Source organism: Heterocephalus glaber, unplaced genomic scaffold (genome assembly GCF_053883595.1).
Source record: "Heterocephalus glaber isolate CG9 unplaced genomic scaffold, H.glaber_assembly_v1.0 deba00001546, whole genome shotgun sequence".
Classification (NCBI taxonomy): Eukaryota; Metazoa; Chordata; class Mammalia; order Rodentia; family Bathyergidae; genus Heterocephalus; species Heterocephalus glaber.
In genome coordinates, this window is record NW_028258339.1 from 3802247 (window position 1) to 3823951 (window position 21705).

A 21705-nucleotide genomic window follows, 5' to 3' on the forward strand; every position below is an offset into this window, starting at 1 on the left:
CCTCCCTTTTTGGAACTGGGGGTGGAGGTGGTGGTGGTGGTGGGGTCACTGAATCAACGGACTACATTTCCCAAGATGCAGCGGCACAATTTGGCCCACTCCTTTTACTCTTGGCGCGAAGCGAAATTTCCGTTGAGGGCGTGAATAGCCAAAAGAGTGTTGATAAAGTGCGCCAGCGCGGGAAAGCTACTCTGATGCAATTTCAGATCCCGCTTTCACTAGTTGGTAGCACTGCATTTAATTTTGATCTCTCAGAATTTTGTTTTCTTCATGGGGAAATGGGGATGATCAGTGATGCAGAATGTACAGCGTTAGTGAAGATTTAAAAGGTGTCGTTTAGGACACTATCCCAACCTTTCTTTTTTGTTTTTGGTTTTTTTTTTATTTTTTTGAGACAAGGTCTCACTATGTAGTTCAGGCTGGCCTTGAACTCACGCCGATCCTCCTGCTTCAGCCTCCCCCAGTGCTGGGATTAAGGCACTGCTACCACATCGTTTTGTCTTATCTTTTTTTACCTACCATCCACCAAAAACTATATACATTGTGACCCAGTGCACAAGACGTAATATAATAATGGGACATTTATTATAGCTTTTACCATGTGCTAGGCACGGCACTAAATTCTCAGTGCTGGGCTGGTAAATGATTAACCGGCTTTGGTCAACTTAGGGACTGGTTTCTAACATTTGCCAGTTTCCATGGTTTACACAATCTCATCTGGTCAGATTTCAGTTTACTTGTGTATAGTCTCTGAACGTGAGATGCACTGGTATATTATATACTATTCATACTACACAGATAAAATAAGGTAAGGGTAAATGACCTCAAGAGCATAGGGAATGAGTGAAATGCAATAAAGTAATTGGGAACTGATGAATTTTGAGTATTACCTTTAAAAGTTTAATTCACTTACTGTAAGCCTATAGTTTTGTTTTATTTTGAGACAGGATCTTGAACTCACTATGTAGCACGGGCTGGCCTTGAACTCACTGTGATCCTCCTGCCTCAGCCTCCCCAGTCCTGGCATTACGGGTGGGAGCTACTATGCCTGGATAGCATTTCATTTTTAACAATAGTTTTTCAGCCAATTCACAAAATTACTGAAAATTGAACAAGTGATCCCTGCAAACCTCTACAAGTTGTTTCTGGTGCACCATAGAATTCTTTCATTTGTTCCCTCATTTCAGTCTTCACAACACCCATATGAGTTACTGTAATTATTCCCAGTTTACAGTGGAGGAAACTGAGGTAAGGGAGGGTTATGTTACAGTAAGTATATAAACATGCTGTTTGGACTGTGTATGTAGCTCAGTGATAGAGTGCTTGCCTAGCATGCATGAGGCCCTATGTTCAACCCCCAGCATAATACAAAAGCTATTTAACATGATATGTATATGATTATATAAAAATATAGTGATGTATAATATTTACTGTACAGGCTGGGCTTGGTGGTACATGCCTATAATCTCAGCTACTCTGGAGGCTGAGTCAGGAGGATCATAAATTCAGGCCAGCCTGGGCAATTTAGTGAGATATTGTCTCAAAGTAAAAAATGAAAAGTCAGGGCCAGGGATTTAGCTCAGTGGTCTGCAAAAAAAAAAAAAAAAAGAAAAGAAAAGTCCTGGGGATGTAGTTCAGCAGTAGAGCATTTACCTAGCATGTATAAGGTCCTGAGTTCAAACCCTAGTACTAAAAAAATTAGTACAAAAATTACCTTCCAGTAGACAATAAAAATGCTGTTATATGTAAATATCAAGATATAAATAATGATATACATTTTGCATATTGTGTACATATATAAATGAATATGTCAATATAAATAAATATCCTAGGTAGGATCTATACATTTACTTGCTAAATTAGCTATAAGAAATACAGATATAGCAGAAATGGTGGTAGGCACTCTGGGAGGCTGAGGCAGGAGGATTGTAAATTCAAGGCCAGCCTGGGCAATTTAGCAAGACCCTGTCTCAAAATGAAAAATAATAATAAAAAAAGAATCTCCAGTACTGCTAAATAAATAAATAAATAAATACTATTAAGTCAATAGATAAGGTTTTGTCAGGTGGTGATAAAAGCTCTGAAGAATGATAAAATATACTGAGAAAAGCTGGACATGGTAGTGCATACCTGTAATCCTAGTACTCAAGAGGCTGAGTCAGAAGGATGGCTGCAAGTCTGGGCTACATAGTGAGTTCAAGGCCAGCCTGCATAGCATGACTCTGTCTCAAAAAAAAAAAAAGTATGGTGGGCCGGAGATTTAGCTCAGTGGTTCCACCGCCTGCCTCACAAGAAAAGGTCCTGAGTTTGATCCCTGGTACCAAAAAAAAATAATAATAATAATGGCCAGTGCAGGTGTGAGGCAATATGGGGCTGGGGATTTAGCTCAGTGGTTTTGCCACCTGCTGCACAAGTACAAGGACCCGAGTTCGATCTTTGGTACCAAAAAAAAAAAAAGTATGGTGAAAGGAATGGAAATTTTCTGTTGTTTTCATTTTTTCTTTTCTTTCTTTCTTTCTTTCTTTCTTTCTTTCTTTCTTTCTTTCTTTCTTTCTTTAGGGGGGAGGGGTTTATTTAGCTCACAGTTCATAGAGGTTTCAGTCCATAATCAGTTGGCTCCAAGGCAGGGTGGCACATGGCAGAGGGGCACTTTTATTTATTTTTAAATTTTTATTTACTTTTTGGTACTGGGGATTGAACTCGGGACCTTGTGCTTGCAAGGCAGGCACTGGAACCACTGAGCTAAATCCCTGGCCCGCTTTTATTTATTTTTTGAGACAGGGTCTCGCTATGTAGTTCAGGCTGGCCTTGTACTCACTACGTAGCCCAGGCTGGCCTCGAACTTGTAGCAATCCCCCTGCCTCAGCCTCTAGAGTGCTGGGATTAAAGGTGTGCCCCAACATGCCTAGATTTTTTTTTCTTTTTTTTTTTTTTTTGTTTGTTTCTTTTGGTACTGGGGATCCAATTCGGGTCTTTGCGCTCGTGAGGCAGGCTGCGGAGCCACTGAGCTAAATCCCCGGACCTTCTTTCTTATTTTTAAATGAAATCTTGCTCTGCTGCCCAATCTGGCTTCACACTCCTGGGCTCAATCGATCCTCCTGCCTCAGCCTCCTGAGCAGCTGGAACTACAGGGGCATGGTACTGCACTCGCTGAGTTGTTTTTTGATGGCATGGTCAGGGAAGTCTTCTCTGAGGAGATGACATTTGAGTGGAGACCCAAAGGGGAGTGCACCCCTGGAATATTTGGAGGAAGTGAATTTCAGGAAGAGGGAACACCAAACAACACATAGACTTGAATAGGAACAAGTTCAGTGAGTATTGAAGGAACTGTACTGGGGATTGAAGCTCGGGCCTTTGGACTGAGTTACATCATTAGCCATTAAAAAATTTTTTTTTAAAATTTGAAGCAGGGTCTTGCTAAGTCACTAAGTTGCCCAGGCTCAAACTGGCAGTCATCCTGCTTCAGCCTCCCAGAATGCTGGGATTACCAAACCTGACTAATTCTTCATGCCTTTGAAGGTGAGTTTCACTAGGCAAAGGTTCCTGGTGTCATATTCAATGCTGCCTCCCAGTACCTAGAGCAGGGCACAGTGCACAGTTTTGGTTTTTTTTTTTTTTGGTACCGGGATTGAACTCAGGTCCTTGCACTTGTGCAGCAGGCAGCGAAACCACTGAGCTAAATCCCTGGCCCAAAGAATTTTAACAGCTTTTTTTTTTTTGGTACCGGGGATCGAACTTGGGTCCTTGCGATTGCAAAGCAGGCGACAAAACCACTGAGCTAAATCCCTGACCCCACAGTGCACAGTTTATCTGCAATAAATTGTTACTGATACTATTACAGACAGCTAAATTAGGTAGAAATATTGTAGGCAATCAGGGCTAGGCCCTCAAGAGTCAGTGCAGAGGATGAAAACATATTACAACTGTGACTGGATGTGCATCAGTTGGAGGCCAGGCCTCAACGTAAGGATGAAATGACCTGGCAGGCCTGCATACTTTTCCCAGGGATGAGATAAGTGGTAACACCTGGCCTAATGAAGTGTAGATAGATATCAATCACCTTGGTAGGTGACCAAGACCCCTGGACCCATCTCTTCCTGAGAAGTTCTTTGTTTTTTCCATGTACATTTGCTACATGACTTGCTCCCCCACTGGATCACTATTACCTAAGCAACTATACTTGTAACCTTATTAATTGATCATACCTTTAACCCATGTGGTTGTGCTTTGTAAAACTTCCCCTGAAAAGTGGGGTCCCTAGCCACCCATTTGGAACCCCTCCTGCCTCTCAGGAGCTTAAATCTCTCTCTCAATAAATATTTCCTACTATTAACTTCCATTGTTCCTTAGAACTCATTTTTTGATTTTGGGGAACTCGATATCGGCATTTCTGACATCTAACAGATTGGAAGTTATAATATTTTCCCTATATCATTTGGAGGTCCAATATCATTTCTATAGCAATACCACAATACCACACTTTTGTGGCATTGTTCCTTCATTTTTTCCTGAGTGGTGCATTTTACACCATTTGGCAGGGCCCTGGGAGGAGGTGTAGTTAAAGATGCAGAGATTCTTGAAGAGGTCCCTGAGAGCCAGGGAAGAAGTGATTGCTTGGTGTGTATCTCAGTAATACACTTGCCTGGCCTGCCCAAGGCCGTGGGTTTCAGCTCCAGCACCACACAAAAGCAAAGAGCCAGTTTTGTCAACAAAACTCAAGGGCCTCGTGAAGCAGTGGGAGCCTAGCTCCCTGTAGAGGTGAGCGAGTGTGAGAAAGGAAGGGTTCAAGTCACCAGCTTGCTGCTCCACAGGCGAGGAATGGGCCCATGTTCACTCTGGGGGACGCTTCCCATGTCCTGTTTTCTTTCGGCATACAAAGAGGATGTTTAATTTTTGGCAAAGAAACTTGCTTCCTCCAGCAGGGCTGGGAGTTTGGGGGACAGGAGCCAGGCTCTGAACTCCCCAGGCTCTTCCTGAAGAAGGGTGTCGGCCTGCAGCTCCCACCCAGCACCCCACTGAGAGTAAAGGTGTCCTCCCCTCAGCCTCCTGAAGAGGTCAAGGAGTGGGGAGCTGCCAGACCAGCTCTTTCCCAGAGGGGCATCTGAACAGCTCCAGGGAAAGAAAGGGTTGGCTTGAAGGGGCAGGCTTAGCCCTGCAAAAGTTGCTTTGCTGCCCAGGGGCTACTTTGAGGGACCAGAAGAGACTGGAGAGTTACTCAGTGGGGGATCTGCATGAAAGGCCAGATTAGAGACTGAAAACAATTCATTAATTCCTTTCACAAATATGTAATTAGCAATTATGATGGCCAAGCATTGTTCTAAGCGCTTTTCCTGCATTAATTCATTCAATCTTCTCAGTAGCCTTCTGCACTAGCCATTCTGGTGCTCCCAAGGAAGCAAAGGTACAGGGAAGGGCAGGAACTTGCTCCTGGCTGCACAGCTAATGAGTGGCAGAGCCGGGAAAGCCTTTGCTGTGAACTTCTTTGTTATGTTGCTCCCTCTTCCCAGTGCTCCTGAGCAATGACCCATGTTAATGAAAATTAGAGAGCTCCTTAGAGCAATTGATAAGACCCAAAATGACTCTGACTTGTTTTTTCATGGTGGGGATGGAACCCAGGGCCTTGTACATGCTAGGCAAGTGCTCCACTGCTGAGCTACACCCCCAGCTCTTTTAATTTATTTTGAAACAAGGTCTTGTTAAGTTGCTCAGGCCGGTCTTCAATTCGCATCCTCCTGCTTTAGCTTCCTGTGTAGCACACCCAGCAAAAAATGACTTTTTTTTTTGTTTTGGTTTTTTGAAACAGGGTCTCACTAGTTAATTCAGATTGGCCTTGAACTCAGTATGTAGACCAGGCTGGCCTTGAACTCATGGCAATCCTCCTGCCTCAGCCTCCAAGTGCTAGGATTATACAGGTGTTTGCCAACACACTGGGCTAAAAATGACTTTTAATAAGCTGAATAGGAATCTCAAATATCACAGAAGGGTATGGTTTATTGAACCAATAAAACCTTTAAGTGGGTTAGGGGTCCTACTCTGATGAACTAACAAGCCTCAAGTCATGATCAAGTTTAAAGAACATGTGTTCCAACAGGCATGGTGTTGCACTTCTATAATCCCAGTGATATAGGGGAAATAAATGAAACTCCTAACCTTCTAGATGTCAGATATGTTGAGTTCATGTTCCCTAAAATCAAAGAATGAATTTTAAGGAGCAGCAGAGGTTAAGAGTAGGAAAACTTTATTGACAGAGAGAGCTCCTGAGAGACAAGAGGGGACCCAAAAGTGGGTTGGCAATAACCCACTTCTCAAAGGAAGTTTTATAGAGCAAAATCACAAGGTAGATAAAACGTGGGTCAAAACTATGATCAACCAATAAGATTACAAGTAGGTAATATTGATCCAATTGGGAAAGCAGATCATGCATCAAGTGTACATGGAAAGAACAAAGACCTTCTTTAGGAAGGGATGGATTGGGGGTCTTGGTCACCCACCAAGGTAACTGATGTCTATCTAGACTTTATTGGACCAAGTGGCTGAAGGGGGTCATAGTTGTGCCTGGCAGTCAGAATACTCTCCAGAGGATCTATCTAAAGGTCCTCGATAGATGCCAGATGGTCTCATCTTGGGTAGGCATATAGTGTCAAGTCTGGAGGAGACAAAGCCAGAGAAACAGTTGAGTATGCATGGTCTGAATAGTAAGATCAACAAGACTGTTATGAGTACAACCAACAAATGCTTCCACCAGGAGAGCCAGTAATAACCTCCCACAAAGAGGATAAGAAGAAGGTCCAGGGAACTTCAGAACCCGACATGGCATTAACCTGTCGTTTAATATCTTAAACAGCCATCAAGATATTAGCAGAAGGATCAGGAATGTACACACAACATTCAGCTTTTACAATTACACAAGTATCCCCTTGTGCTGCTGTTAGGATGTCTAATGCCATCTGATTTTGGAGGACAGCTTGCCTCATTAATTTTATTTCTTCATTTAGGAGAGAAAGACCACTTGAGGTGTCATTTAAGGCCTGTTGAGTATAGTTAGCTAAGTCCTCGATGTGTTGCATGACATCCTCTAATCCTAGGGAAGGGACAAAGATAGACGCCAAATGATCATATCAATGAAACACACTTCTAGACCAACGATGTCATAAACAGGGTAAGTTTGCAGGTTTGTCGATATTTTTGACACTCCTGTCTTGTAATCACGAAAATCCCAGTATGCATCTTTCTACCTATCCAGGGGGTAGCCAGGGCCACAAATCGGTTCCACAGGAACAATGAGTGCCATTGTAGCAGGTTGGGAGTTATATTTATTTCCCCTGTATCACCAGCATTCTGGGAGGCTGAGGCAGGAGGATCACAAGTTTGAGTCCAGCTTGGTCAATTTAATGATTTAATGAGACACTGTCTCAAAATAAAAAGTAAAAAAGGGCTTGGGATGTAGCTCAGTATGAAGGCCCTGAATTCACTCTCCAGTAACCGCCCACCCCCATAAATCTGTCCTGTTGCATAGGGTGGCACACACCTGTAATCCCAGCTACTTAGGAAGCTGAGGTGGGAGAATCATAAGTTTGGGGGCAGGCTGGGCAATTTAGGGAGAACTTGTCTCAAAAATTAAAAAAAAAGTTTTGAAGGGTTGGGGGTGTATCTCTGTGCTCTGTGGTAGAGTGCTTGCCTAGCATGTAAAAGGCCCAGGGTTTGATCCCCAGCACTGAAAAAAAACAAAACAAAACCCAAAAAACAAACTAGAAAACAACTGTTCCTTCTTAAGCAGGTTGTCCAACACAGCCAGATCCCACTTCCCTCTGTTTTGCTCCACCAGCATATGTTGAGTACCTGGTATCCACATTTCATGAAATTCCACAGAGCCCCAGCACATGCAGAGCATGGTGAATGTACATCCCCTCCCTCTCCAAGAGTTCCTTTGACAGAAATAAAATAATGACACTCCATAAATGGCATTTGTTGAGCACCTGCTGTGTGTCTGATACCTCTGTTCTGGGTAATTCTGGAGAGCTGGGGAAGGGCTAGGGTGGAGAGGGAAATGATCAGAGCACAAGGCTGTGGGTGGGCAATGGTAGGTGGATGGGTGGGGTGTCTGTGTTTTGTCCAAGGTACACTAATTCTTTGGACAGGACACTTTAGACTTTTCTTGAAATATGTACACTTGCCTAGCTTACCCTCCTCCTCTTAGTCACTAAGGCCAAGGACTCTGGTAACAGGTGTATCTTTTCCTGGCCTTCCTGGTGTGTAATGGCTTTGGCTGGGGGAGGGGTATTGGAGGGGAGAAAAATCAGAGTAGGCTGGGATAGACCCTGAGGAGGGAGGAGATAGGGGCTGGAGGGCGCTGGGCAGCTACGTGTGTGTGTTTCTTCTCTGTGTGCCTGCCACTACGGGGGTTTGTAGCTCTCCTCAATGAGTGAGTGGCTGGCGGGGTGTGCCCTACAGGTGTTTCTTTGGGAGCCATTGCATGTGTCCTATCTGAGCCCTTTGTTTCTCCCTCTTGGAGATTTAGGTGTATTTTCTGGATTTCCTCTTTACCATTATAGTAAATGTACTCTCCATTCCCCCATTTCTTATTTATATCCCCTTTTTTTGGAGACAAAGTCTCACTATGTAGTTCAGTCTAGCTTTGAACTCACTACGTAGCCCAGGCTGGCTTCGAACTTGCAGTGATCCACCTGCCTCAGCCTCCAGAGTGCTGGCATTACAGATGTGTGCCACCATGCCCAGCCTTTTGTTTATGTGCCTTTGTAAGCTTTTCTTGAGTGTTTCTTTTTTGCTTTTTTTTTTCTTGAGTGTTTCTTTTTTCTTTCTTTTTTGAGACAGAGTCTCACCAGGTCACTAAATTGCCCAGTCTGAGTATGAATTTTCAATCCTCCTGCCTCCAGGAGTGCTAGGATTACAGGCACGCACCACCACGCCTGGCTTTTCCTGGGCATTTCTTCTTGGACTCTATTTGTGTGTCACTGTGTTTGTACTCGGCTGTGTACAGCTATCTGCTTGAATGCACTTGGCATGTGTGTGACTGGGCTTCTCTGTTTGTACAATCATGTCTGTCTGTCTCTCACCAGAGATGCATGTGGTTATGTGCGACCACAAGTGCACACATGAATTCACATGCACAGAGATGTCATTTTAGGGCTTGAATCTGGAAGTTGGCCTCCCGGGCCATTGAACATGGAATGGTGTAAACGGGAGAGACATGGGGCTGTGTATGAAGTTGTGCTCTCTATGTGCTCATCTGTGCCCTCTCCATGTGACTTGCCAGTTGGCTCTGTGGTGTAGTTCTGAGTCCAGAGGCATGGTGTCTGTGAAGCTCTATGGGGCCGTCCGTTGTCAGTCTGTGCTGTCTGAGTGTGTGGGTGATGAGACCTGCGAGACTTTCATCCCGCTGTGTGGCTGTGAGTGTGTGACTATCCCTGGAGTGCCAGTTCACCTCGTGCAGTTGGGAGTCCATGTGTGTTCGTGTCTGTCAGCCTGGACTCTCTGTGGGTGGCTATGAGTCCACATGCACATTTGGCCACACTTGTTTGCACCTCTATGGCTGACGGTGGCTCTGCCCCCCCGCCCCCCACCTTTGAGTGCCTCTATGGGGCTGTTGTAAAGTTGTGGTCCCTAGGTGTGCAGGAGTCTCTCCTGCTGTGGGGAAGTAAACACTCGGTCCCTTGTCCTCCTCCAGCTGCAGGTGGGGCGGGGGTATCTAGCCTCTCTTTGAAGGCCCAGCCAGCTCTTGGCCTTTCCGGGAATTCTGTGCTCCCAGTGGGGGGTGGGCAGGCAGACCAGGGACCGATTATTCATCTGGGCTGCAAGCAGCCCAGTCCAGTTATGCCCGACCCTAGGTTCATCCTGCTTGACTCCCTGTAGAGGATACATGTCTTGCCTGGGATTGATGTGCCTGTCATGTGCATGGATGGGAATGAATAGACAGACCTCCATATAAGACAGTGAGCTGTGTGTGGTGGCAAAAACCTATAATCCCAGCACTCAGGAGGCAGAGGCAGGAGGATCATCATGAGTTTGAGGCCAGCCTGGGCTATATAGAGAGTTCAAGGCCAGCCTGAATTGCATAGTGAGGCCCTGTCACAACTCCCCCCCCCCCCAAGAAGACTGACAGTAAGATAGGGAGTGGGGCTCCTCTGTTATCGTGTAGGGAGGCCTCACACCTTGCCTGGTTGGGGTTCAGAACTCTGGGACACACCTAGTTTTCAGACATAGTGTGTCCATTCTCCCACCCTCCCTGCCTCCCTCTGGGGTCGCTGAGTTCTGGGGCCCTCTCCCAGGTCTGCCCCGAATGACCTGGCTGTATCTAACCCTGAACCTGTCCTACTGCTGTCCACAGGCCTGTCCATCCACCTGTCTGGTTCTCTGTCCAAATCTGACGTAGCCTGCTGACTTCTGTTCTTCTAGATACCTGTCTTAATCACGCCCTATGTCTCTGTCTTTGGGCTGTGTCTGGCCCAGACCTGTTTGGTGATGGGCCCGGCTGTATGCACCTGTCTATCTGCCAACCTGTGTCTCTAATCTATTACTGGCCCCATTGCCTGGTGCCTTCCTTCATGTGCCTGCATGTATCTGTCCCTCTGTCTCTCTGGCACCTTCTCCCTATTACTGCCATCTCATCCTCTCCTCCCAGCCCATCTGTCGTTCTGTCCCTTCAGTGAGCTTTCAAACCCTGTGCTATATTTCCTATTTGTGAATGTTTCTTTTTTGTCTCCTCCTTCTCTGTTCCTTATCTGCTGTCTGATCTCTTAAGTCTGTTCCCTTTTTTGCCCAGTCCCTCTCTCTAGATGTGAATCTACTCCTTCCAATCTTTCAGCCCATCTCCCCACCACCAAGACAAACGCTAACTTCTGTCTCCCTCAGTGTGGCTCTAGATGTGGGCAAGCCTCCCCCCACTTCTTCGCCTAAGCCAGAAGAAGGGAAACTCAATTAAAATTAGCCCTTATTCTTAGAAAAGAAAACTATCTGCAGGCCACACTGATTAGCCAAGGAACAAGCGGTAGCAACCTTAGAACAGGCGCTGGTGGAGCTGATTGGCTGAAAGGCAGGGCGGGAGCTATGGCGGGAACTGAACAGGTTGGGTCCCTGAGGCCCAGTCTGGTTGCTGCCGCTTCAGAAGCTGAGAGGAACAAGGAGGTGAGGAGGGTTCATGAGCCGTGGGAATAGTGGGCCTGGAGACACGAGGTACGAGTGTGTGTGTGGGGGGTCTCAGAAAGGGGTTCAGGAGTCTCCCTGGAGACTTTTGTAATGTTAGTGAGGAATTGAGCAAGGATGTCCTTTCAGTACCTTGGACCCAGGAAGTGGATTCAGCAGTGGTGAGAGGTTCCCAGAAGGAGCTCATAGCTAGGGAGGGAGGAGGCTTGTGACTCCTCCTCATGCCAGAAAGGAGATTTACGACTTGAGGAGGGGTTTCCTGGTGCCAGTTTTAGATCTGATGGGGACCTTGAATGGCGGGTTCTCGGATACCTCGTTTCCAGGAAGTGAGGCGTGGGCTGGAGGTTTTTTCTAGTATCTCCATCCAGCAGACAGAGGGTCCTGGTTGAGATGGGGACCTCACAGACACCTCCATGGAGGAACCATGTTGGGCCCTGGGAGGGAGCACCTGCACACAGAGACAGCTCCTCTTCTGGAGCGAAAAGCCTAGCTTATGCTCCATCAGGTTCCTGAAACACCACAGGGCAGGAAGGGTCTCAAGATTGGAAGTACCTCCAAATGTAGCTCTGCTAAAGAGGAGTTTTTGTTTGTTTGGTTTGGTTTGGGTTTTTTTTTTCAGACAGCTTCTTGCTATGTAGCTCAGCTGGCCTCAAACTCTTGATCTTCCTGCCTCAGTCCCCTAAGTGCTGGGATTACTGGCGTGGGCCACCATGCCGGGCTAGAAGAATGTTTAAAACTTGGTGGGGGTCCTAGAAAATACCTCTAGGCCTTAGAAGGCGCATTAAATGGGAAGTCCCTGGGTAATTTTTTTTTTTTTTTTGGTGGTGCTAGGAACCAAACCCAGGACCTCATGCATACTAGGCAAGTGCTGTCTCACCTAGTAACACCCTCAGCCTCCCTGGTCATTTCTGTCCCTGGAAGAGGGGTGTTGGGTTATCTTCAGCTTCCAGTGAAGATATTCAGAAAGCAGCTTGCAGCATCTGGGGCTGGGGTCGAGGAGCTCCTCCTGCCCAGCCCCTCCAACAGGTTGCAGCAGCTCTGGGCTACTGGGCCCAGGCAGGGACTAGCAGAAGTGGGGGTTAGTAGGAAGGGTGGGGCAGCGGGCGACACGTGTCCCTGTTAGGAGTGAGCCGGCTGGCCACACCGTAAGGGTGGAGGGAAGGGGAGGGGTGCGGGGGAAGGGAAAGGAAAGAGACCGACAGACACTTGGAGAGAGAGAGACAGAGTGAGTCTGGGGTCTGGGAGAAGCAATCCCCGCTCTGAATGGCCATCTCATCTGCTGTGGGGTTGGTCTCCCCTGTATCTTGCTGTCTCTCCCTCCCTCTATTTGTCTCTTGCTGCCTTTTTTTTTTCCCTCCGTGTCTCTCTGAGCTACTCCTGGCATTTCTCCTCTGAGCCTCGTCTCTCCTATTTCTTTCTTTCACACTTGTCTCTCTCCTTCTATTTGTCCCCTTGCCTCTCGAATTCCTCTCTGTTCCTGTTCAACGTGCCTGTTTGTTTTCTGCTTTTTTATCTATGTGCATGTGATCTCTTTTCATCTGGTTCTCTTCACTTTGTAGCCCACCTCCCATCTCTGACGCTCCTACCCCATTTCTCTGCCCACAGGATGGAAATGCAAGATCCAAAAATGAACGGAGCGCTCCCTGTGGGTGCTGAGGGGTGAGTTGGGGGGTTGCAAAGAGGGAGAGTGGGGGGAGGGGAGGGTCACTTCTCATCAGCTTCTATATCCTTGCCCTGTCTAGTTACAGGCAGGAATGCGAGGGCTTCCTGCCCAGCCGTGGTCCTGCTCTTGGGAGGAAGCCAGTCCAGTTCATGGATGTGAGTTCGCAGCATCTGTGCAGGGTCGCACCTTCTCTAATCTCCCTACTGCTCTCTCCTCCTAGATACTCCTCTCTAGCCGTCCCTCTGCCTGTCTCCTTCCCCTAACTGTTCCCCAGCCTACTCTTCTCCAGCTCCCCTCCATTCCTGCTTTGTGCCCCAGCCACTCTCTCTCCTCTAATGGCCTGCAGTTGATCAGCATCCCCATTTACTCTCCCTTCCTGCTCCTCTCCACTTCCAGCTGCTCTCGGCAGTTTCTCCTGGTTTTCCTCTTCCCAGCTCTCCCTTTCCTACTTTCTTCCCATCTTCAACTCTTTTTCCCATCCAGCTTCCTCCCTCCTCCCATAGACCTTCTCGGGCTACTCCCCACCCTAGTTGCCCTAACCCTCACCTAGTCTTTCCCTGGCTCCAGCACTAGTCTTACCTGCTTCCCCCCTTCCCTTGCCCGCAGTTTGAGGGGAAGACATCGTTTGGAATGTCGGTGTTCAACCTTAGCAATGCCATCATGGGCAGTGGCATCCTGGGGCTGGCCTATGCCATGGCCCATACAGGAGTCCTCTTCTTCCTGTGAGTCTATAGGTAGCCCCGGGGGGGGGGCGAGGCGAGGGGGAGGGCTGGGGCCAAGGCTGAGCTGCACCTTCTGCCACAGGGCCCTGCTGCTGTGCATTGCATTGCTGTCTTCATACTCCATCCACCTCCTGCTGACCTGTGCCGGTATTGTAGGTGAGACCCAGAGCTCAGATACCTGTTTTCTCCCGTAGACCCCAATCCCGGTCCCAATTCCTGAACTTAGGCCCCAGATCTCAACTCAAACCTCAGACTCTGTATATAACCACCTAGACACCAGATTCCAGACCCAGCACCAGAAACCTCACACTCAACCCCCTGAACTCCAGATTCCACACTCAACCTTGGCCTCAGACTTTATCTGGGCTCCCAGACCTTAGGTCCCAACCCTTTAGTCTGGCCATCAGACACTGTTACTCAGGTCCTCCCCATCTGAGACCGCTGCACTCCCCTTTCACCTCACCCTCCAGTCCCCAGCTCCCCTTACTCTGGAAGCCAGTCCCGCAGCCCCAAGACCCCCACATCCGAGGCTTCTCTCCCTCCCACTGTGGTCACAAGACCCCCACACCCCACTTCCAGTCCCTAACCTCTTCCTGACCTCTATTGCTATCTCCCAGACTTGACCCCCCAATTCAACCCTGACTGCTTAGCCCTCACCTCCAGCCTCCGTCAGTCAGAGCCAATCCCCTCAAGCCCCAGCTTCTAGTTCCTCTGGCCCCTCCCTCCCTGCCCAGCCTGATCCCATACCTCATTCCTTTCTGCCCATCCCCAGGCATCCGAGCCTATGAGCAGCTGGGACAGAGGGCATTTGGGCCCGTGGGGAAGGTAGTGGTGGCCACCGTCATCTGTCTGCACAATGTTGGGGGTGAGGATTCTGGGAGGTGGGGTCATCTGGGGGGAAGGGTGGGATGAGGTGGGCTTCCCGAGGCTGGGCTAGGGTAGACAGGGAAGGAGGCCGAGAGGAATCCTTCTGCTTACATTTTCCCCCACCTGCACCAGCCATGTCCAGTTACCTGTTCATCATCAAATCCGAACTCCCCCTGGTTATCGGCACCTTCCTGAACAAAGAACCCGAGGGGTGAGTGAATGACACCCCTGGCTGGCTTGTAGGCCCTTGACTCTGCCTTTGAGGGCCACTGTCATCTCCAGCTGTATGTCTACGTGCTGCCCAAGTGTTCTACTTTGAGCCTGTTGGGTGGGCAATTTGAGTCAGACTGATACGTGTATATTGTGATGCCAACAATATATCTGATCATTGCCAATTCGAGGTGCCTAGTAGACCCCATGCTGATTTTGCGATTGTTCCGGCTGGCAGCTGCCTCTATGTCCACTGTGCACTGATACTGACTATGTGAGTGTGACTGCGCACAGCCAGTAGACGTGGACTCTGGGATTGATTCAGGGACTGTGATACTGGCTGATTCTCTTTGGCTGGACGTTTGATTGGCAACAGCTGTGTCCTGTATACTGTGATTGCAACCATATGTGTCTGACACTTGGCTACTCTGACTTTCCCTGTCCAGCTGATTTGGTGAGTCAGATTCTGGGTCTATCAGGCTGCTACATTCTGTTTAGCTCCAAATGTCCAATCTCTGACTCCACTGGGGGGTACACATGCCATACTGCCGTGCCAGCTGTGTCTGTGACTTTCTCTACATCCATTCAACTCCATCTTGGTTTTTCTTGGTGGCTATTTGTTCTTGCATATTTTCTCTGGCTGTGTACATGTGATCTCCAATTATGCCTGTATATGTCCTCTGTATTGTGGTTACAACCATGTGTGTTTGGTTGTTCTGACTGTTTAATTCTGGACCCATCCTGGTGGCAGAATCTGTCTGGTTATTTGTGTACAGTGAGACTCTGGGCATTATTTTTTGAGACAGTCTCCCTAAGTTACCCAGTCTGTCCTTAAACTTGTGATCTGTCTGCTTTAGCCTCCCAAGCAGCTGGGATTACAGGTGTATGCCACCACATCCAGCTGTGTGGGATTTTTTTTTTTTTTTTTGTAATGCTAGGAATCAAAGAACCCAGGGCCTCTGTTGGGCCAGGCAAGTGCTTTACCACTGAACTATATGGCCAGGCTCCTCCCCTATACATGTTTTTGACTCACAGCTCTGACCCTGATACTGACTTTGTTTGGTATGTGTGCTTGTCTGGTTTTGTCAGTCGACTCTGGGGTAGTTGGTCTGTGTGTCTGTTAGGTTAAATTGAGAACTTGCTTGCATTTATTTGTTTGTTTATATTTAGTGGCACTGGGGATGGAATCCAGGGCCTTTGCATTGAGCTACATCCCAAGCCCTTTTAAAACTTAAAAAAAAAATTTAAGACAAGCTCTTGTAAGTTACTAAGTTGCCCAGCCTGAGCTCACACTGTTAATCCTCCTGCCTCAGCTTCCCAGAGTACGAGGATTACAGGGGTGTGCCACCATGACTGGCTTTGCTTTTTATTATCTGTGTGTATTCTGTTAGCTGGTTGATTTGATTCTGAGAACATCAAGTATGACTAGGTACATCTAATTTCTTTTGTGTGTGCCATGCTGTGCACTGGGCAAGTGCTCTGCCACTGGGCTACACCTGGGCCCCAGTTCTGTGTATTATAATTAACTCCCATGTATTTATGGCCAATGGCACTTTGTTGGTTTATTTCTGTATTAACAGTGTATGAGGTAGAGAACATGTGAGTGCCTGTAACATACTAGGCATTAAATAAAGTTCTTTTGAATGAGTAAGGCGTGGTGGAGAACTCCTGTAATTCCAGCACTGTGAGGTTGAGGCAGGAGGATCACAAGTCTTAACAAAAGACTTAAAAAGTCTTAACAAGTCTAACACAAGACTTAACAAGTCTGTCTCAAAATAGAAAATAAAAAAAGGGCTGAGGATGTAGCTCAGTGCAAAGGCCTTGGGTTCAACCCCCGGTACTGAAAAAAAGTGAAGAAACATCTATCCAGCCAATTCTGCATTAACTGTGTCTTACTTGGGCACCTCCCTCCAATGTCTGTGGAGCTCCCTTATTTTTTTCAGCACCAGGGATCAAACTCAGACCTTGCATTTGCCAGGCAGGCTCAGCACCACTAAGTTACATCCCCAGCCCTTGTTTCTTTCTTTTTCTGAGGCAGGGTGTCACTATGTAGTCCAGGCTTGAAAGTCCCTGAAACTTGCTATGTAACCCCAGGATGGCCTTGAACTCATGACCTCCTGCCTCAGCTTCCCCAGTGCTGAGATTACAGGCATGTGCCACTGTAATGCCCTTTTTTCCTTGAGCTTGGTTCCAACAGTGAGGCCAGCTGGCTGACTCTGTTTCTGTGTCAGTCTTTCTTTGGCTGTGTGGCCAAATCAGCTCAGCCACTTTCAGGCATCCAACAGAAATTGAGCTGTTCAAAAAAGTAAGCATGTGTGTTTCTGATGTTCTGGCTGACTGCATTGTGGTGTGTCTGCCATCAGACTGTCGTTCTACATGGCATGCATACCAGGATCATCACTCACTGTCTTTGTGTTTGGCAATTTTCACATCTGATCTGACTGATGTGGGGTATTTGCCACCTGATTGTATGTCTGCTTGCAAATCTGATGGCGAGTTTTGTCTGGCTGTGCTTGTGTTTTTAGGTGGACTCCAGTGGTCTCATAAATCAGTCTGTTTCTGTCAATTCTGTTGTGCCATTTGTCACTGCAATGACTCGAATAACTTTACAGCCTGAGGTGTCTTCCCCCTCCCCGCCATGGGGAGCAGAAATCTGGCTGGCTGGCTTCTATGTGTGTCAGCCTCATGGTTTTCTTTGGCCAGCAGCTAGTCGTTGTGTCTTCTTGTCTCCCTAGGGACTGGTTCTTGAAAGGAAACTACCTGATCATAATTGTCAGTGTGTTAATCATCCTGCCCCTGGCTCTCATGAAACACTTGGGTAAGCTGTGCTCTGGTTGGTCACTGGGTAGTGGGGTTACAGAGGGGGGAACTGGAGGGAGAAAATCTCGGATTTCAAGGGCTGTGGAACACCAGGGGGGAGCTTGTTTGATGTGGGTTTTCACAGATTTGTAGAAGTTCATTAAAGAAGGGAGGCTGGTCTAGGTGGAAGTATAAACTTATGTAAAGGTAACTGAAGTGAGGAGGTCTTGAAGGCCAGACTAGGGGCTTAGGGTTTGCTATAAGGGGTCCTTGATTTCTTGGGTTTTGTGTATTGCCCCCTGTAGGCTATCTGGGGTATACCAGCAGCCTTTCTCTGACCTGCATGCTGTTTTTCCTCATTTCGGTAAGTCAGAGAAGAGGGGCCAGTTGGAGCACTGGGATATAGCCTCCCTGGTGACCTTGCCTCCCTGCTGCCCCACTTCCAGGTTATATATAAGAAGTTCCAGATTTGCTGTGGTCTAAACTGCAATGAGACAGCAATAGAGAGTACGTCCCTGGGCCTCCCCAGCTTGGGGCTCAACAACACTTGTGAGGCCCAAATGTTCACAGTTGACTCGCAGGTAAGTGTGTAGGTGTGTAGGAGCTGGCATTACACGGAGACCCCTGTTCCTGTTCACACTCTAAACTGCTCAGGGTCGGGCCCTTGATAGACCTCAGGGGCTGCCATGTAGAGGCCAGCGGTGGGACCAGGGGATGAAGGAAGGGGACCTCCAAGGCCCCTGTGGGCTCTGATCACATGTGCTTGGACCATTCCCCCAGATGGCCTACACAGTGCCCATTATGGCCTTTGCCTTTGTCTGCCACCCTGAGGTGCTGCCCATCTACACAGAGTTGAGCCGGTGAGTGGATGGGCAAGTATGATGGGCCAGCTAGGGGAGGGGTCAGAGTCATAACGTCTGACCATCCCCACATCAGCCTTGGGACTGTAGCTTGAGGAGGGTAGGCTGTATCAAGGGACAGGTTTGGAGGACTCAGGGCGGTGGCTGTTTATGGACTGGGACCTGGGATGTCTGCTATTTGAAATTCCAGAACAAATGTGAATGGATGGAGTTGGGAAGCAGGGATCAGTTGAGCATGGGAGGGGTGGTGGTCTACATGGATGGAATTAGGGACACAGGGACGGACGATGGACAAAGGGGCAGGCAGGGCTAATGCGATGGAAGGAAGTGTGGGGGATCACATGGAGAGACAGCATGGATGGTCAGATGGAAGGTAGAGGTAGAGATGCTCATGTAGGGTAAGACATGGATGGACAAAGAGGGGCAGCTTGGCCAGTTACACAGGACAGCCAGAGACAGGACACTAGTGTGCCCCAGCTGAATGTTAGTGTGGGAGGATGGGACCCTGGAGGGTGGGTCTGGTTTTGAGGGGACTGGGCCAAGTCCAGGGGTCCGGGCATGATAGTCCCATGGCCTGTACCCCTCAGGCCTTCCCAGCGGAGGATGCAGGCTGTGGCTAACGTGTCCATTGGGGCCATGTTCTGCATGTACGGGCTCACAGCGACCTTTGGATACCTCACCTTCTACAGTGAGTGTGCCTAGGGGCTGTAGGGTCGGGATGGGTCGAAGCTGTGGCAGGAGCCTCTGGGCTCTCTCTTCCCCCATCATCTTGAATCCATCTGTTTGCAAAAGGAGGGCCCCTCACATGCATAGATTTTGTCACTGTGGATGTGGGTGTGGGTTTCTGAGGCACTGGTCCTGGTGTTCCTGTCACCTCCTACATTCTGCGTCCCCTGTGGCATGGCTCAGGCAGCGTGAAGGCGGAGATGCTGCACATGTACAGCCGGAAGGACCTGCTCATCCTCTGCGTGCGCCTGGCGGTGCTACTTGCAGTGACCCTCACTGTGCCCGTCGTGCTGTTCCCTGTGCGTAGGGGCAAAGGGGGCCCTGGGAGCAGAGTGATGGGGCAGGAGAGAGACAGGGCATGGGTGTGGGCACTGGGATGGAGCATGGATAGAGGAGCAGATGGACAGATGGGGAAGGCAGGGATGGACAGAGAGGACAGGCAGAGTTGTCAGACGGGCAGGGAAGGCAAAGCTAGCTGATCAAAGAGAAAGGGGGCCAGAGGAGTCAGTTGGAGGGAGAGGCACAGATGGGTGGCTAGGAAGAAGAGAGAGGCTGGAGTGGCCAGTCAGGGGAGAAGCATAGACAGATGGTCAGTCAGAATGAAGAAAGAAGAGGGATAGAAGTCTAGAAGCAGAAGTGGTCAGATTGCCGGGGATTTAGCTCAGTGGTTTCGCCGCTTGCTGTGCAAGCGTGAGGGCTTGAGTTCGATCCCCGGTACCAAAAAAAAAAAAAAAAAAAAGAAGTGGTCAGATAAAGAAAGGACAAGGCTCCCAGCTGGGGAGGTGGGAATGATTTATCATAGAAGAGAGGCAGAGGTAGACAGATGGAGGGAGAGGCAGGTATTTCAGGCAAGGGGGAAAGACAGGTGATGGTCAGGTGCAGAGGTGGAGACAGAGTTGGGCAGAGAGAGGATGCAAGGATTTTAGAGAATGGGGGGAACACAGATAGATGATCCCAGGAGATGGAATTGACATGGATTGTCAGACGGTGGAGCCATAGATAGTGGGAGGGGAAATCAGGAATTTCAGACAGAGGCTGGGGTGAAAGACACAGTCACATGGATGAGGGACAGCATTTGAATTCTGACACCGTCCTGTCCTTTTCTGGCCACAGATCCGCCGGGCCCTGCAGCAGCTGCTCTTCCCAAGCAAGGCCTTCAGCTGGCCACGGCATGTGGTCATAGCCCTAATCCTGCTGGCGTTGGTCAATGTCCTTGTCATCTGTGTGCCAACCATCCGGGATATCTTTGCGGTTATTGGTCAGTATCTGCAGTTCTGACCCCTGCTCTACCTAAGGGCCTCACACCCAAACTTCGGTTGACTCCTGTCCTTCCTTGTCTTCCAGGGTCCACCTCTGCCCCCAGCCTCATCTTCATCCTCCCCAGCATCTTCTACCTCCGCATCATCCCCTCTGAGGTGGTGCCCCTTTGCTCCTGGCCCAAGATCCAGGTGAGCTCCCCAGGGAGGATGGGGAAGAGGCAGGATTCCCTGGGGGGCTGGAGAGAGCAAAAGTGGTACTTCTGAGGGGCCTGAGGAGGGAGCCTCTAGGAAGAGGGCGGATGGTGCTGGTGCGGAAGAAGGGAGGTGATTGTCTTTGGAAGGTGCAGAGCTTAGCGAGGACTCACAGGAAGGGGCTGCTTTAAGGAAGGAGAAAGCACCTGGTGTGGTGATGCATGGTTGTAATCCCAGCACTCCAGAGGCTGAGCCAGGAGGATCATCAGTTGGAGGCCAAACTGGGCTACATAGTGATTGAGACCCTGTCTCCAGAAAGCAAAACAAAATAAAAATAGAAAGAGAAAGAAAGAATAAGAGGAAGCATAGAGGAGGGTCAGGAATGGAGCCTTCTCACAGGAGCTTGGGTGGGGAGTCCCAGTCAACCACACCTTCCCTCCCTCTTGCCCACAGGCCCTGTGTTTTGGCATCCTGGGGGTCCTCTTCATGGCCATCAGTCTGGGCTTTATGTTTGCCAACTGGACCACAGGCCAGAGCCACATGTCTGGACACTGACGTGGTCCTCCCTGCCCCACTCAGTCCCTGTGCACATGTGTATGTGGAGGAACTTGGGGCCACTCTCCTGGGTCCCTCCAGCCTAGGGTGTGGATGTGGCTGGTCCCCATGGATGTGGCTGTCGAAGTGGGGGACAGCAGAAGCTGCAGACTGGCCCACTTCCCTCCTCCCCAGGGATGCTGAGCTTGCATCACGGTCCTACTCCTAACCCCATGGGAGGAAGAGAGGAGGGCAGGTCCTTGGGCTGAAGCCCTTTGTTGGGATGACCCTCGTGCTGAAGGGGAAGAATAAAGATGCTGAATCACAACTCTGGCTTCACCTTCTGATCTGTTTTTATTTGTTATTAGTATTTCTTTTTTATTAGTACATGATGTTTATAGTACACAATGGTTATACTCAACATAGGGAGTCAGTATATGTATACCACATATTTTACTAATTCTTTTTGATCCCCTCCCTTCTGTTTCCTATCTCTTCCATCCTTTCTCCTATATATATTTTTGTACATGTTTGTAATACATTATGATCATATTCCTCATAGGGACTTGGTACATGTATGCAACACATCATAATTATTCTTATTTTTGATCTCATCTTCCTCCCCTTCTTTTCTCCTCCCTCTGCCTCTTGGTTCTCTTCCCATATGCTAATATCTATCTCACTATTTCCTATTATATATCTTTTATTTTGCT

The 21705-nt window shown here is 48.5% G+C and overlaps 1 protein-coding gene across 9 annotated transcripts; it reads left to right on the forward strand.

Annotated features, from left to right (window-relative positions):
* The first annotated feature begins 11051 nt into the window (after window positions 1-11051).
* On the forward strand, window positions 11052-21320 carry Slc38a5 (solute carrier family 38 member 5). Of its 9 annotated transcripts, none has more exons than XM_087189779.1 (16): window positions 11052-11142; window positions 12766-12819; window positions 12903-12978; window positions 13430-13545; window positions 13628-13701; window positions 14318-14410; window positions 14545-14623; window positions 17358-17440; window positions 17727-17785; window positions 17868-18002; window positions 18202-18281; window positions 18869-18969; window positions 19191-19306; window positions 20121-20265; window positions 20352-20455; window positions 20912-21320. In XM_087189779.1, exons 2-16 carry the CDS (start codon window positions 12767-12769, stop codon window positions 21011-21013), a joined length of 1416 nt encoding a protein of 471 aa, XP_087045905.1. In that variant the 5' UTR covers window positions 11052-11142; window position 12766; the 3' UTR covers window positions 21014-21320. The 9 variants fall into 9 exon arrangements, with proteins under 9 accessions (XP_087045905.1, XP_087045906.1, XP_087045907.1 ...); XM_087189780.1 differs by having other exon boundaries at window positions 12909-12978; XM_087189778.1 differs by lacking the exon at window positions 11052-11142 and adding an exon at window positions 11143-11190.
* Window positions 21321-21705: the final 385 nt, after the last annotated feature.

Bases quoted from the DNA above. Each gene is read 5' to 3' on its own strand.
- Slc38a5 (XM_087189778.1), top strand. From the start codon at position 11,156: ATGAGCCGTGGGAATAGTGGGCCTGGAGACACGAG. The intron at 12,820-12,902 runs GTGAGTTGGGGG...TGCCCTGTCTAG, and splicing joins CTCCCTGTGGGTGCTGAGGG to TTACAGGCAGGAATGCGAGG. The intron at 13,702-14,317 runs GTGAGACCCAGA...GCCCATCCCCAG, and splicing joins GACCTGTGCCGGTATTGTAG to GCATCCGAGCCTATGAGCAG.